The sequence below is a fragment of the Thunnus thynnus genome, chromosome 13, assembly GCF_963924715.1.
Source record: "Thunnus thynnus chromosome 13, fThuThy2.1, whole genome shotgun sequence".
NCBI lineage: Eukaryota > Metazoa > Chordata > Actinopteri > Scombriformes > Scombridae > Thunnus > Thunnus thynnus.
The window spans coordinates 8,138,342-8,153,656 of record NC_089529.1 but is presented as its reverse complement, the minus strand read 5'-3'; the positions used below and the strand labels follow the sequence as shown (position 1 = coordinate 8,153,656).

At 37.5% G+C, this 15,315-nt stretch overlaps 1 protein-coding gene across 1 annotated transcript; it reads right to left on the bottom strand.

Annotated features, from left to right (window-relative positions):
- Positions 1-3,194: 3,194 nt before the first annotated feature.
- vamp2 (vesicle-associated membrane protein 2) lies at positions 3,195-14,959 on the bottom strand. The gene is made up of 5 exons (XM_067607614.1): positions 14,558-14,959; positions 9,485-9,587; positions 8,957-9,115; positions 8,320-8,371; positions 3,195-8,105 (listed from the first exon to the last, which is right to left on the bottom strand). Coding segments are annotated over exons 1-5 (333 nt in total). The 5' UTR covers positions 14,560-14,959; the 3' UTR covers positions 3,195-8,088.
- Positions 14,960-15,315: the final 356 nt, after the last annotated feature.

The following is a 15,315-nucleotide window of genomic DNA, read 5'->3' as shown; positions in this document are numbered from 1 at the left end:
AATTTCACATGACCTCAGAAATAAATAGGAATGCACACACAAAGATAAGAATTTAACCAGAAATTATGATATCCTGCTTTTAATGAGAGAAATCCTATAAGAGAACTCCAGATTGAGTGCTCTAAGAGGATCCAAACTCTAAGTATGAAGAGTAAAGTTGAGTTAAATAAACACTAAACAGGATATTTAGAACATCTTTTTTCATTGAGTAAAATATCAAACATCTGTCATCAGTTTCAAATAATACCTAAATTGTCTCAGTTTTAAAAACTTCTTTTCTGGCTTAACTGCTTCACTCAGATTTAAAGAGGTAAGTCACTAAGGCATTATAACTTTTTCCTGGATACACTTCTGGATTGTGTACTTCATGAAAATGTGATATTTTTTTGTGTGTTCAGAGACTAGACAGTCTGCTAAAAAGCTCATAACACCTCATCTGGCATTAACATTAACATCCTTGAAACTCTAAAACACATTGTGGTGAATATATTTGTTTAACAAAAGCTAAAATGAAGACTTCTCTCACTTTTCACGGCAACTTGATGTCACCCTTTGCCGGTAAGCAGAAGGTTGGTGATGACAGCATCATACAGCAGATAGAAAAGTAATCCCACTCACAGTAGAAACAGCAAAAAAGCCTCTCTTTTCATCAATAATTAGAGAAATATGCAGTATGTTTTTAAAACTGTAAAGCACAGTGTGCTTTCAGACATCCTCACTGTCATGTATGACTTTATATGGTTAATCTTTGGTCAAAGAAATGCAGTCAAAGAAAAGGAAATGTTGCTGCAGTGATCTGCTTTTGCTACTTCTTATGGAACAGCAAATACACAAAAATACACTATATACTTTGCTTTGTATAATGTATAATGCTATCAGATCTCATAGCAACTGAACTACCATCTCAATCTATAGATATGTGTTAAAACAAAAACTAAACACTCAGGTTTAGATGCTCACACTGTGAAGCATTATCTGTCTTTAGAAAAAACGTATTCTTATTTACTATACACTATATATATGGAGAAATGTCTGAAACTAAAAAAGGGAAGTCCATTAGTCATTTTAATATGGATTTGTTTCAACACAAACGTTTAAGTGATGCTATATAATGTAGATGTTATTTGATACAGATCTATGATGAATAAGCCGATATCCTTCTCTGTGTGCACTGACAGAGGGGCCACTAGTTAGACCATGGACCCCCATTTGATAAGATTTTAGCTTTTATTACAGAAAGTGTATGAAACCTATGACCAACACAGTCATAGATTCTGTCATTGTACTACTTATGGATGGAATTATAGTCAAAATAAATTATTCCCCTTTTTGCTGGGGGACAACCTGGAATACTGTAGCCTATATGTCCTTACTGGTAGCCACTGCAGTCATGGTGACACCTGGTGGTGAAAACATGAAGCTACATCCTGGTGGTGGAGCTGTGTGAGAAATTCAGTTGCTGTGCAGTTTCACTACGTCTCTTCTATTGACGAACCTTTTATTCTTACTCACAGACACTCTTGTATTTATACATAATTACCTCTTAGTTTTGTGTGATATAACCATCCTGAAGAAGCTGTCAGCTGTCCTTCACCGAGCACGAAAAACAGCTAATAATACACTAAACGAGCCTTTCCTTTTCTTGTTTACTAGCTTTTAGGAAAGCAACGTATGTGATGTTTGGCAGTGTACAACTTACTGAAGCTCATGTACTGACCGCTACAGATAAAGCGAAAGAAGAGCCAGAAATATAACATTTATTCTGCTTCATGTACATCATGAAGCGCTTCTTAGCGGTGACTCCTTTTACAACAGCCTGTAGTCCCCTACAGCGTTTTTCTACTGCTAGGAGGACATCGACGTGTATTTACGACAAATATACCTCCATATACCGTAGAGCGACTATATACTACTATAACCATAATCCCGCAGACCCCAAAGGTGTACTTTTTTTTTTTTTTTTTTTTTTTTTTTTTATCATCTCACGGGTGTTTTATTCTATCATTTCCAATATTTTATGACTGTCAATTAATTTGCTCCTAATGACTTCATATCATTGTTTTATGTTTTTGTTTTAATTATATGTTTCTTTTTAAAAAATACCAATGTTTTAGGGTCCTGGGGGACCCCAGTCAAAAGCACCTAATCCCGCCGGTGCAGCATTAATAGATGGAACTATTTATTGAGTTCATGTTTGCCATGGGTCCTAATGTAAGTATCACACATTATCAGGGGGCACTCTGTCAGTCATTTTGAAGGCGTTGTGGAAAGATTGTACTTGGGATGAAAGCTGTTTGCAGTTTATATTAAAGAAAATTAAATATTTTCGATTTACACAATATGCAAATTAACTGTAACTTTCCTAAAATAATAATAATCTGTCTTTTTTCAGCTGACATTAATTATATAACTAATAAGGAGGAGACTGCTCCATCATTTTAATGTGGTGCCATTAGACTTTTCAATTCAATACAACTTTATTTATCCTTGTGAGTGTAATTGTATATAGATAAATTGTTATAACTGTGGCTGAAAAATCAGTTTGTGTAATCTACAGAAATTCTGATGAGCAAAAGATTTTTGTAAACCACTGACTAAACTGTGTTATTAGGGGTCTAGTTAGAGGTTCACTGTTTCTCTGTGGGATCTGCACAGCAACACAGTGATGTGTAAACCTTGTATGCATATATAGATGACACACACACACACACATACCTACACACACACACACCATGTAAATAAAGCTTTTCGGAGTGCTGTATAGATTTCAAAGATAATAATGACTGGAGTTCCAACACATTTTGCTCTTTGAGACAGCGGATTTTAGTTTTCATTGCAGACAGATGGGACTAAGTGCACATAACATTTGTCTGCATTAATGTGTTGACTTTAGTGGTCTGTGTGTTAGAGGGTGTGGAGGTTAATCACTACTGATGTAGAAACAACACTGTCTTCAGTCTGGACGGGTGCAGAAATGTGCACTTTTACAGATCCAGGTTTGCACGTATTTTTCAAACACACTCATGTAATTAGGGTAAATTAAGGAAAGAGGTTTATCTTTGTATTGATAATAAATTTATGCTTATTCATACAGGTCAGATAAGGTCCCAGAATTGCAGTCAAAATTGCATCTGCCCATTGTTGCACGCCCACAAAGCACATGAAGCACACACAAAAGTACAAGTTGTCATAGATACTGTTTTTCCAATATACATATATTTCATGATGTTCATCAATATAATAAGACATTGATAGATTTACACTACAATTATTTTATGTACTTTAGCTTTTCATTCAGTTCCTCTCCTTTACGTTGAGTCAACCTTGTTTAGTTTCTAATCCCATACCAAATGACAGCACAATAAATCTATCAATAAATAAAAGCAAAGGAAAAGAAAAAAAAGAAAACTGAGCACATTGCCCATGATCCTCCAGTCCTGTCCCTCCTGTAAGGCCAGATGAACAGGGGCAATATGGGCCAAACCCCAGTCCCAAAGAGAAATCAAAATCTTTCCTCAAAAATAAACAGATTTAAACAAAAAATATATCTTGTAGATACAAACGGCAATCTGATGTAAACTGTAGAATCATTCTAAGCATTCTGGACAACTGAAGGTAAAAATACTTTTTTTCCCCCCATTAGCTTCCCATTTTCTTTACCTTTGCCCATCAGTGCTTACACACACACAATTCAGTGACATCTGGAGTTATTACTAAATTGATGCAAAAGAAAAACACAATATTTGGTTAAAAAAGAAAACATGTTAACATATATTAAGTAGAACATTGTACATTTATAACCATCCAGTGAACATTCAGAGACTCAATAGGTTCCCTCCTATTGCTGCATTCATCTCATTTGGGGGTGAATGTTGGGGAACATTCCCGGCTATATTACATGAAGCTCTGTTTCATAAAGTTGATCTTCTGTTAGTCTGTTTCTTTCTGCTTGCTTCCTTCCAAGTTTGACTTACAAGTTTGTGAGTTGTTATTCAAACCTGGAAGAGGGTCTGAACACTTTTTCCGTGTTGGCAGCTCGCATTTCCCCAAATGACCTGAACGCAGCGTTAAGTTGAGATCACTGAACAATTCTCAAGGATGGCATAAAGACGATATTCTCCACCAAATCATGTTCCCATCCCACCAAATGAACGAATCACAACAGAAAAAGTGCCACGGTGTTAAAATATATGCGCACTTCTTTTCATACAGACAATAAAGCAACAGAAAAAGAGAGCACTCACTTCATTTTCACCATTGTGACCAAATTGGTTGAGCACTCACAGGACAACAGTTGGATTTATGGAGAACACAGAAGTCCTACCCCAATCAGTAGTGTTACATCACTTCAGTCCACTGTGTGGTTAACTCCTGCAGGATGGCTAAAAGGACCACATTTGTAACCCCATAATGATTTTCTATTGCCAAAAAACCCAATTTTACAGTTTGCTATTATAGTTTTTTGTCCTCATATATATTTTGGTAAATTGCTAATACCTTAAACCTGAGGATATAGGACCCCCTACCCCCCAAAACACCCCCATATTACAACACCAAACAATGCAGATTTTTTATAACATTTTTCTCGTATGTCTAATAGCTAAAGTTAGTTTACATGTCTTTTCATTTTAAAACTTGGCAGCACTATGGAGACAGAAAAAGAAGAGTTGTGCTATTATTAGTTATAGGATCATGTGTCTAAAAACTTGTTACAGATTAAAGAAGCTCTCTTCAGATCTGGATACACATGGTAGGGGGAGACTGTATTCGAGATTTGAAGCATGCGGTCCTTACATTTTGGTTTAACTTGCATATGTTAGAATGGCACACTCACAAGCCAAACTGCCACACCGTATAAACAGTGTGTAATAGTTAAAAGGTCCTGTAATCGTGGGTAGATAGGGTAAGGGTATAAGCTATTTAAAACAGACTAGGATAGTTTGGATAACCTGTTTCTCTCCGCTTGTTTTTGATGGCCATTGGCAGCGTAAGCATGGAAATCTGGTCTTTGGTAATCTTCTGCAGTTTACTTTTGTTTTTGTTCGGAGGAAAACGTAGGAGAGGTGGGGAGGAGTGGCTTTGTAAAAGTTGGGGTCCTTGCTAATAGAACTGGCTGGCAGATCTGTAACCTCTCTGCTTGTGTACTTCAGTGGTCAAGGAAACAACGTGCCCTCACTCTGAGGTTTAAGCGGCCTAATCTGTCAGGATAAACTGGGGATATTCCCAAGACAGAGCTATTCTAACACACACACACACACACTGATGCACCTGCACACACACAGACACACACACACACACACGCGTACACACACATACACTATAGGATTCTGAATCAGTGAGTTGAGCAAAAGGGGAGCAGGTTGGTCTAGTCAGCTGCTGGGTGAGATAAAAAGTCATGTTGAAAAGAGAGAAGTCTACTAAGGCTGAACACACACTAGTTTTGAAATATTGTAGGTGGTGTTGTGGTTTCTAAAGCTTTCCAGTGACTGTAGCCTAAGATCTACATTTATACATTGTTGAATTACTAACAATGTCTTTAGCAGCAGCAAAGCCTGAACTGAGTTGCTTCCTGTTAAGCGTTTAAAAATCTTCCGTTTCATGAAACAGCAATTTGATTGAATAACTGGCTTCAGAGCTTAGATTTACCACAACCACATGAAAGTAAACCCCTGTAAATAAAATAAAAATGGTTTCAAATGCCCAAAAATACCTTCTGCAGTTTGAAGGAATTTTAGGTTCATGTATACAAGGCCTTAGTTTGACAGAGCATTTGAAAATTCAAAAACCAAGTGCATCATATTGCCCTGCTCTCCTGCTCATAAGATAGCCAAAAAGGGAAAAATACACAGGAGTAGATGCCAAAAAAATAAAAGAATTGTTTAAGACCAAACCAGTGAGGGCACCAATGAAAGAAATAACTGCTATAACAATAGAAGCTTCTCCCTTGTTGCTTGGCAGTGTATAACGCACGGAGCTGAATTACAAAAAACACAGCAGACAGAGGTAAAGAGGAGCTTACTGCTGTTGGCAGCAAATGGTACTGATTGCACACTTCCTCTTTACCTGTCTGTTTCACACAAAAATATACTATAATAAAAAATAGAATCTATTATATTTAAAAAAGAAAAAAGGCCTTAACTATAGGGAGAAACACTGAGACAGAACCACTGCGCTAGCAAAACACTCTTTTTAGGAATGCTACTCTTTTTTTTTGAACAGTTGCTTCTCATGTCACTAACTTTTGACTGTACCCACTACAAAGTTAGCGGCCTGCTGAACTAAAACTCAGCTGTGAATTTTAACATTATCCTCATTAGCCTCTGTCCCTGTTCCTGGGTTTGCAAATAAGGCTGAATTGTCTCTTTATGTGCTCTTCATGTGGAGAGGTTTTGCTGCATGAGGATCTCCTTTGGCCAGGCTATTGACCAGCCAGACAGCGCCATCAAAAACAAGGTTGTTTGTGCATTTTAAACAGATTCCTTTTCCGGCAGTCAGCCACTCCCCCGACACAGATTACAAGTGTGAGGGTGTGTTTGACTGGAAATAACCTACAGTAACTAACAGAAGTGACTGGAGACTAAGGCTTTCCAGTGTCCACGTATGTAACGGGCCAGTGAGAATTAACCTTTGCTTTATGGAAATTAATGAATCATCAACGGTACCATTTTTATCCCCTGGCATTAGAATTGTTTTTCAAGCCCATATCCACAGTTTGACATTAATGACATCTCCACAGTATACTGTAAGTGTAATGTTAAGATAACATCACCAATATTACAAAAGAAAATCATTTGGACAGATTGAAATTCTAATCCTGTCTATCCAAAACGTACCCTTACAGCTATTAACTATAACTATTTTCTCCTATGGTTTGTATGACCGACGTTTTCGACACAGGTTTCATCGCATGTTTTTTTTTTTTTTTTAAAGATACTTACACTTACATGTGCTACAGTAAGAGCATTTGCACTAAACTGCAATGAAGGAATGTTTTCGAAATAAGACACTACGTAATATTTAAATAAAAAAGAAACATCTACAGACATTGGTCCAACTGTACTATGGCAGTATTGAAATTATTATAAGAAATTGAGGTGTTCAAGCATGCTGCGAGACAGAAGAGGGCTGGGGCGTTGAAGACACGACAGTTATTAAAGAGAAAAATGACACTCAGATAATGGGTGGGTTATGATGGATTGGACTGGAGATGAATGATTGCTAGGGAAGGGTTTAACAATTCATGCATTATTTGTATGGTTGATCAATATCAGTGAGCGTGAACTCTCTCAGAAAACCAGCAAAGAAGCTAAGACTTGAATTTCTGGCATCAAGTTATAGAAATCAGGAGAATGTGACTGATGGAGTAACCTGGTGAATTTTTAAGGGCAGTTTTGTCTATGGAATAGCTCCAATTTTTGTAACTTGATGATATTTTTTTTAGTACAAGTTTTAGTTCTCTGGCTTATTTTGGACACGAGTAACACAGATGAACTCGCTAATCAGTTGGTATTTCCGTAGCTGAATGGAGACTAACTCTGCTGTGCAAAAACACCAGAATGAGAGAGTAAGCAGGTGGACGGACAGATGATGATAACATGCATTATACACACTTTGATTAATAGGCAGTAGTTAACGCTGAAGCATACGTAAAATTAATACAAAAATTAAAAAATACAAAATGCACACACGCACGCACACACACCTACAAAACAGTATATATCAGAATAAAACTCTACAAAGAACTATATATATCAGTTATGTAACAATTATCGCCAATCGTTGTTTCCTTTTCTGTTGTTGCATCGTCACAAGTGTTTGGTTCTCGGTATGGCAGGTTAGAAAAGCCAAGAGTACCCAGAAAGGAGACAGGGCCACACACTCACAGGACAAATATTGACAGGGGTCCAGAGGCGAGGTGGTGGAGGTGGGGGAGCCATGGGGCCCTGAAGGGTTTAGGGGTGTTATATCGAGGCTAATCGGGGGAAATATATAATAAATTAATTATCTGTGATTAATTTTGTCATCAATTTGAGGGTTTTTTTCTGTAGCAAGGAAGTTGGGATCAGACTGGGGTAGGAGCAACTCTTCTTAGGTGCTGAAGTACACTGTAGACAGAAAGAAGAGAGGAAATTGTAAATTGTCTGTTTTATTCAGGGACATACAGTATATTATATATATGTCTGTGTATAATATGTAAAAGACTATTTTAGTGTTGTTTTTTAACAGTTTAACAATTGATTAATTCCATCATTACTTTGTACTATGGAGAGATCAGAATGAGATAATCTATGTACTCAAAAAAGTGAAAAGGACTCTTACCAATAATGACGATGAGGACAATCACGCATATCACACCCAGGATAATCATCATCTGTAGGATTTTCAGAAAAAGTCATTAGAAAAGCAGTACATTTTGCCCTTTTTTCAAAAGCCTTTTAATCAAATATGTAAATTTAACAAAAAATCTACATAAAATATTATTGCAATTACAGTGTGTTGTAAAACAACATTTTAACAACACCAAAATACATCAAACACAGGCAGTCTTAGAATATATGAACATAATGTAATGTCACCCTTTCTACTTGTACTGTATTATCATTCATGCTCACATAATATGAATGCGTCATCTAATCCAACAGTTAAATTAACCTCAATGAGCTCAACTTCTGGCACCCTAACATTGTTTAACACTGCTGCATAGCATGAAGTACTAGCATAATGATTCCAAAGAGACATGCCATTGTGTAATGGTAATATGAAGAATTTCTACCTGAGAACAACCAATAACACAATGACATTGATGTCCAAGAAAACTGTTGTTAGATATAAGTGATTTGTCACACATACTTGAAGGCTTTCTTTTTTGTTTTTTTGACACTGGTGCAATATAAGGCTCCCTTTATACACATATATTTGCTGTTTGCATAATAACGTCTGTACTGTATGTCCTCACCTTGGCATTCTTCCACCAGTATTTATTCTTCAGTTTTGCAGCGCTGGTCTCAAACTGAGAGGCTCCAGCCTGCAGGGCGTCAGCCCTATCGTCCAGTTCTGACAGCTTCTGATCACGCTCCAGAACCTTATCCACGTTTACACGCATGATATCCACCACCTGGGGAAAGACACGCAGAGCAATGTAGTGTTATCAGCTGTCGACACAGGATGACTTTCTATGAGGGATGGAGCTGGACTGTTAATAGTTTTATTTTATTTTTTATGCTAGCTTAGATGTGGGTTATGATTTAAAGTTGTTTATTAAGTTTCTTGTCTGACCACAGTTTCAAGCTTTATATAAATGACTAGAGTCGAACATATTCCTAACAACAAAAGATTTGTGTTTTTCTGTTTTTAATTTTGTATAATATGTATGAAGAAGAAAGGATTGAGTTACCAGTAACCAATGAACAATGATAAAACTGTAGATACCTACATCACAGTCTGGCAACATGACTTGCTTTCTTTCAGTGAGGCGAGTACTCACCTCATCCACCTGTGCCTGTGTCTGCTGCAGACGACGGTTGCTGGTGAGGTTGGGAGGGGCCTGACTCCCTCCCTCTGGTGCAGGGGCTCCAGCTGGGGCAGACCTGATGATAAAAAGTACAAATATTCAATTGTTATATTAAGTATATCCACCAAAAAAAAACTTAGAAAGTCGAGATCACATGATGCTGATATTACTGCACTTCAGTAACAAAACAAAACAAAACAAAAATTCGTCAGGACACAGGCTTTTTACATAAATTACATAATGTACACATACTGAATGCATCATGTGATTTGTATTTTAGAGGGACTAATGTTCATTCAGAAAAAGGAAAGACAGCTTAAAAACAAATAATGTAAGAAGAGATAGAATAAGAATGTTTGGCTATTACAATTAATTGATTTGAATATTTTTGCATATTTCATATGTGTGGTGTGCTAATTTGATTACAGGGAAGTAAATTAAAATTGATGTAATGTGCAAGTATTTTTCTATGTCTGTCTGTCTCTTTTAAAAGTTCATAACTGACAACATAATATACTCAACATCAAAGTGCTAAACTGCTCAAATATCAGATTTTTTTTTTGTGTGTGTGTCAAATATTTCAGATACACTCATGCCCTAAGGTGATTCATAGTGTGTGTGTAATTGTCTCAGTCTTGCTCTATGACGTAGATGTTTTACATCTGTAATCATAAAAATGTATTATTTCAGGGATTATTCATCATTTTGAACTCACTTTAATGAGTTAATTTATTTTCTCATTTTCTATTTAGTGTGAAGTTTTGCTGTGAATTGAACAGAGCTGGATGGATGGTTTTGTAGTTTGAATGTGAATGGATGGATGGAAAAAATAGTCACATTTTGGTATTGTGATTAAAATCAGAATCAAATCTAATTTGTAGGATTGTTACAAAAGTTCAAAAAATGAACAGCTCCATATTTTAGTGCTGAAGGGTCCAGATAATTACCTTCTATCACAAGCAGAATCAGCTTGACTTTGCAAAAGTCTAGCTGATTCTGTCATGTCATGTCACGTTGTATTGCGGCCTACATAGATTTGTTCTTTTGGATGCGCTAAGCACCAATAATGACCTCAGTGAGAGACAGAGAGTTTAAGTGAGAGTGTCATTTACCAATGAAAAGTGAAAGCACCATGAAAAATCCTCGTCTTCATGTTAACATGTACTAGTACCTCTGCTCTTTGATGCAGGAGAAGCAAGATATTAAAAATATATACAGTGATGTATGAACATTTCTTTAATAATTATAGACTTTTTGTAGATCAACAGAGCAGAATCATTTTATTTATTTTTGATATTCTTCTCATTGTATTTCCTTTCTCAAGTTGAATGCTAATCCCATTTTATCAACCCCCTGTTGTTGATTGTGCAAATCTTATATGAAAGATAAAGAAAAACCCGTGTTGAGTGAAAACTACACACCGACTGTATATCTCATGCAGGCAAATCATTAGTGATGTGAGACTCATCAAAAACATAGAGCAGAACATCATGTAACAGCTGCTCCACAACCTACCTAAACAAATTCATCAAATTCAAACATGCATTATTGGTACAGGCCCCTTCCTCTGAAGTGGAAATGTAACACTACATAGCTGAAATACACAAAAAGGTAATACTGATTGACCATAAAAAAATTAAATGAACAACAAGCTAGTGTCAAATACATTTATCTCAATCCTTCAATAACAATATGTGCCCATAACAACAAAAATACAGTGGCATCCTTATCTTGAAGGATCTATTTAGATGTCTTAACATTAAATCTTAAACATTCTGCACAGTAACTCCATGTAGTTACGGATACATAAAATAGCAAATAAAAATGCTTAAATTTTGCATGTAGTATGACACAGCTTATTAGTGCGAGACAAAACTGTGTATAAAGGTCACCTTTACACGCACAGACATGACTAATCCTCTAACAACAACAAATCCTTCTGAATAGTTGGCCTGGTGGTGCTGGTGGTCCGTATCAGCTGCCAGCCAGCCCTAACAGAAACTGGCAATATACTGTAAAACACTTGAGGCTACCTGTAATATCTGTCATGGTATATTATTATTATGCGTCCTAAGCAAAGATATGTATCTAGAAAATATATATCATTTTATTTCTTGGGAATAGAGTGATTATCATTCAATAATTGTTACATATCAGGGTTACATTCAGCATCAGTATGAACATTTAAAAAGAACTGACGATATTTACTGCTTAATATTAAACTATATGACATCCATGCAAGGAGTATCACCACAAAGGTGTCATGTTTGCAGAGGTTCGTGCTATTGTCACCTCTGAACTGGCATCCCGACCAACCAGGAAGAGTTGCTAGTGCATCGACAAGATTTCTCACCAGCTTCCACATCCCGTGAATACCGCCCACTGCGTTCCATGGAGCGTCAAACTGGAAACCGTACCATTTTGGTGTGTAATCTTCACTTTTCATTGAAGGTGATACATAGAATTGATTGTATGCTCCCAATATAATGGACACATAGTATCATTGTAGTGTGATAGCAACATCACATCATGTTTATTGATACATTTCTTGATTTGACTGATTCAGTCAATAGATATTGATGGTGAATGAAACCTCATAAATGTAACCTATTTCACTGGTCTTCTCAGCTTTTTGGTAAAAAACTGTCGCTACCTGCCAATGAATTTGTGTGTGGAGGTTACTGGATGCCAAGAGAGATGTTGCAACCTCACCCTATAGCAGGGCCATAATCACAGAAAACAAGAGAAATCAAAAGTGAAAGAAGAACTCTGATCTGATGAAGACAGCTAATCTGACATGCTGGGTTGGTAAGGTGTCACATTCCTCTCTCTCCAGTCGACTGATAATGTCAGATTTTCTATGAAAGCTAAATATATTCAACCCTCTTTCAAGACTTTAAAAATAGTCTAGACCTGTGGTTTCCACAGAGTGCTCCTGCGACATTAAGGGGGTCTGTGTTTGCAAGGGTCCCCAATGAAATGAGGACTAGTTAAAACACATCTTTTATACATGATGTAGCCTAAAAGTAGTTAGTTAGTTAGTTAGATAGATAGATAGATAGATAGATAGATAGATAGATAGATAGATAGATAGAGAGAGAGAGAGATACAGAACAGATATCTTTATATTTCTCTCATATATATATGTATATATATATATATATATATATATATATATATATATATATATATATATATATATATATATATATATAAAACAATGCTTATATTTATAACCTTAGTTAATTTGACCTATTCTTATATATTGTTGTATATGTTCTTAATTCTAGTATGTACTCGTTTTTTTTATGTCACACTTGCTTTGTAAACGTATGTCTCCTATGCCAGTAAGTCTCCTTTGAACAGACAGACAGACAGACAGACAGATAGATAGATAGATAGATAGATAGATAGATAGATAGATAGATAGACAGATAGATAGATAGATGGCATAATATCATTTTGTATTTGATTTAAATTGTTTAAAGGTCCCTGGTCTAATGGATTTCTGTTTGGGTGGTCACTGTCATGGAAAAGCACGCTGTCTGACTTTCAGCACTGGAGAGCGACATTTCAGCACTGGACAGCGCCACAGCAGCCCACACCAGAAACTGTCTGGTCCCAGCCTCACTATCCCATTCTGTTTGATGTTACTGAACTGGAACCTTTACCCCGAGCACTCATCCTTTCATTTCTGTCCGTACACTCACATACACACACACACAAACACACACACACACACACACACACACTAGGTCCTACATGAATGTCCTGTAAAACATCACGTTTCACGACGAGCACGACGGGCCTGTAAATACAGTGACAGCCTACCACATCGAGGGTGGGGAGGTTCCTTATGTGAGATAGATTTTTAAGCATTTGGGTGAACTATTACGACTAAAAATAATGACAGATTTAGCCTATAAGCCACAGAGGGAACGCTAATGCTACAGCTCAATGACATGTGTGTTTTACGTGTTGCCTGCTATGCAAAAACTGACAGGCGAGGTTATCACGGCTATCTTTCTTTAGCCTACCCTTTATATATTCGTTATTATGGGCGGTCGAAAACAAAGAGGGACACACAAAAGGTCTGGAGGAGAGACATTTTACAGGTTTAATTCGCCCCCGAAGACGCAAACACCCTGAAATATGGTGAGATATATAGCTGTCCGCCCTCGCACGACAATCGACGACATACAGTAGGAGGCTAGGCTATCCCCACCCCCCGCTGTAGGTTGCAAATATCACGTAAACTAGGCCTAAGCCTAATTCAGAGCTAATAATATCATCGTCTGTAAGAAGGTCTGTGAAGTATTCGTCGAATAATGTCGAAGCTTTACATGTTCAACAGGCTATCTAAACACCGCCTGTCGCTTCTCAAACAGCTTGTTCAACATTATGTCCTTGCTGTTTCTACAATTAGCCTAATCGTCACCTGCGGTTCAAGCGACACACACAAAAAAGAAATAAGCCCCGGAAATGTTTAGGGACAAAAGGGCTTTATTGTATGTTTTCCTAATGTGGTTTTAATTAGCCTGTGGGTAATCGCACAGACGGTGTCCTTTTCAAATCAAACCAGTCCAAACTGGAAAAAAAAAATGCGTGCGTGCTGGCTCCAGTGAAACAGTACCAGACGACAAAATGAAAGAGACAGGCGATGAGGACGGAGCTTGTTGAACGTGTAAACGCCTGAAAATGAGGCTAATAATGAGTTTAATAGCAGATAAATCCGATGCTTCCGTCTGCTCCAAGGTTAGGCCGACGCGTTAGCCTCTACAGTTGGGTCACATTATCAGAGAAATGAAGCTGTGAAATTACATTCACCAGCTATGTACTACATAAATTATATACTGACTAACCAGTGCAATTATTTCAGAATAAGATAGCGAAGAAACACAAGAGACCATTCAGACACCATAAATCCCCCCCCCCCCCCCCCCCCCCCTAAAAAAAACCTGCCAACATAAGTCGTGAGGACAAAATTGGTATTCATTAATAAATCAGGATTTACAAGAAGCAGCTTTAAAACGACGCTGTACTTACATTTTCCCTGGTTGTGTTGGCTAGACAGCTGTGCTGAAATCCGGACTGGAAATGTTAGCGCGTACTAAGTAGCTGGCAGATGGATGTGGATTGCCTTCTGCGCTCCTCTCTACCCTCTGGCACCCTTTGGATGGTTATTGTGGCGTTTCCCTGCCTATATAGCCTAGGAGGAGCACTGTCTTGTATCTGCCACTGAGATGTGTGTCCCCTCGCTACAAAACCTTTTTTTCCCCCTCTTCCTATTTCTACGGCGATGCGGCACCTACAGGCTATAACTAGAGCCTGGCGCTGTCAGAGTCCGTGCAGTAATGAAGGTGTAATAAACGGCCGCTTGGATTAGGTGGACAAAGATGGCTCGGTGACGTCAATCGAGGCGAGTTTCATGTTGAAATGGGTGGCCGGAGACTTCAAAAAAACCGATTTATGGCTCAAGACAACGATGTTTTTTTCTGTAGATGCTGTTATTGTGATGTTACGCATGTTTCATTTATAGGCATTACATGTCATGGTCATGCTTGGCTTTAAAGCTCCTGTTAAGGAGCTTATTTTGATTGCAAGTCTGTATGTCAACAAAATGGCGTTCCTTGAAAGGGGGTGTGGCGAGCTTCGCAGTGGGTGCCTGGTTATCATTCATAGTAAATATAGTCAGGGATATAGTGGAGAGGAAACCCACCAATTTACCAACCTTCTGTTTGAAGAATTAGATTTTATTTGTTTTTTAAGCTGGCGTGAATTTGCATTACATTATGTTTGGTATG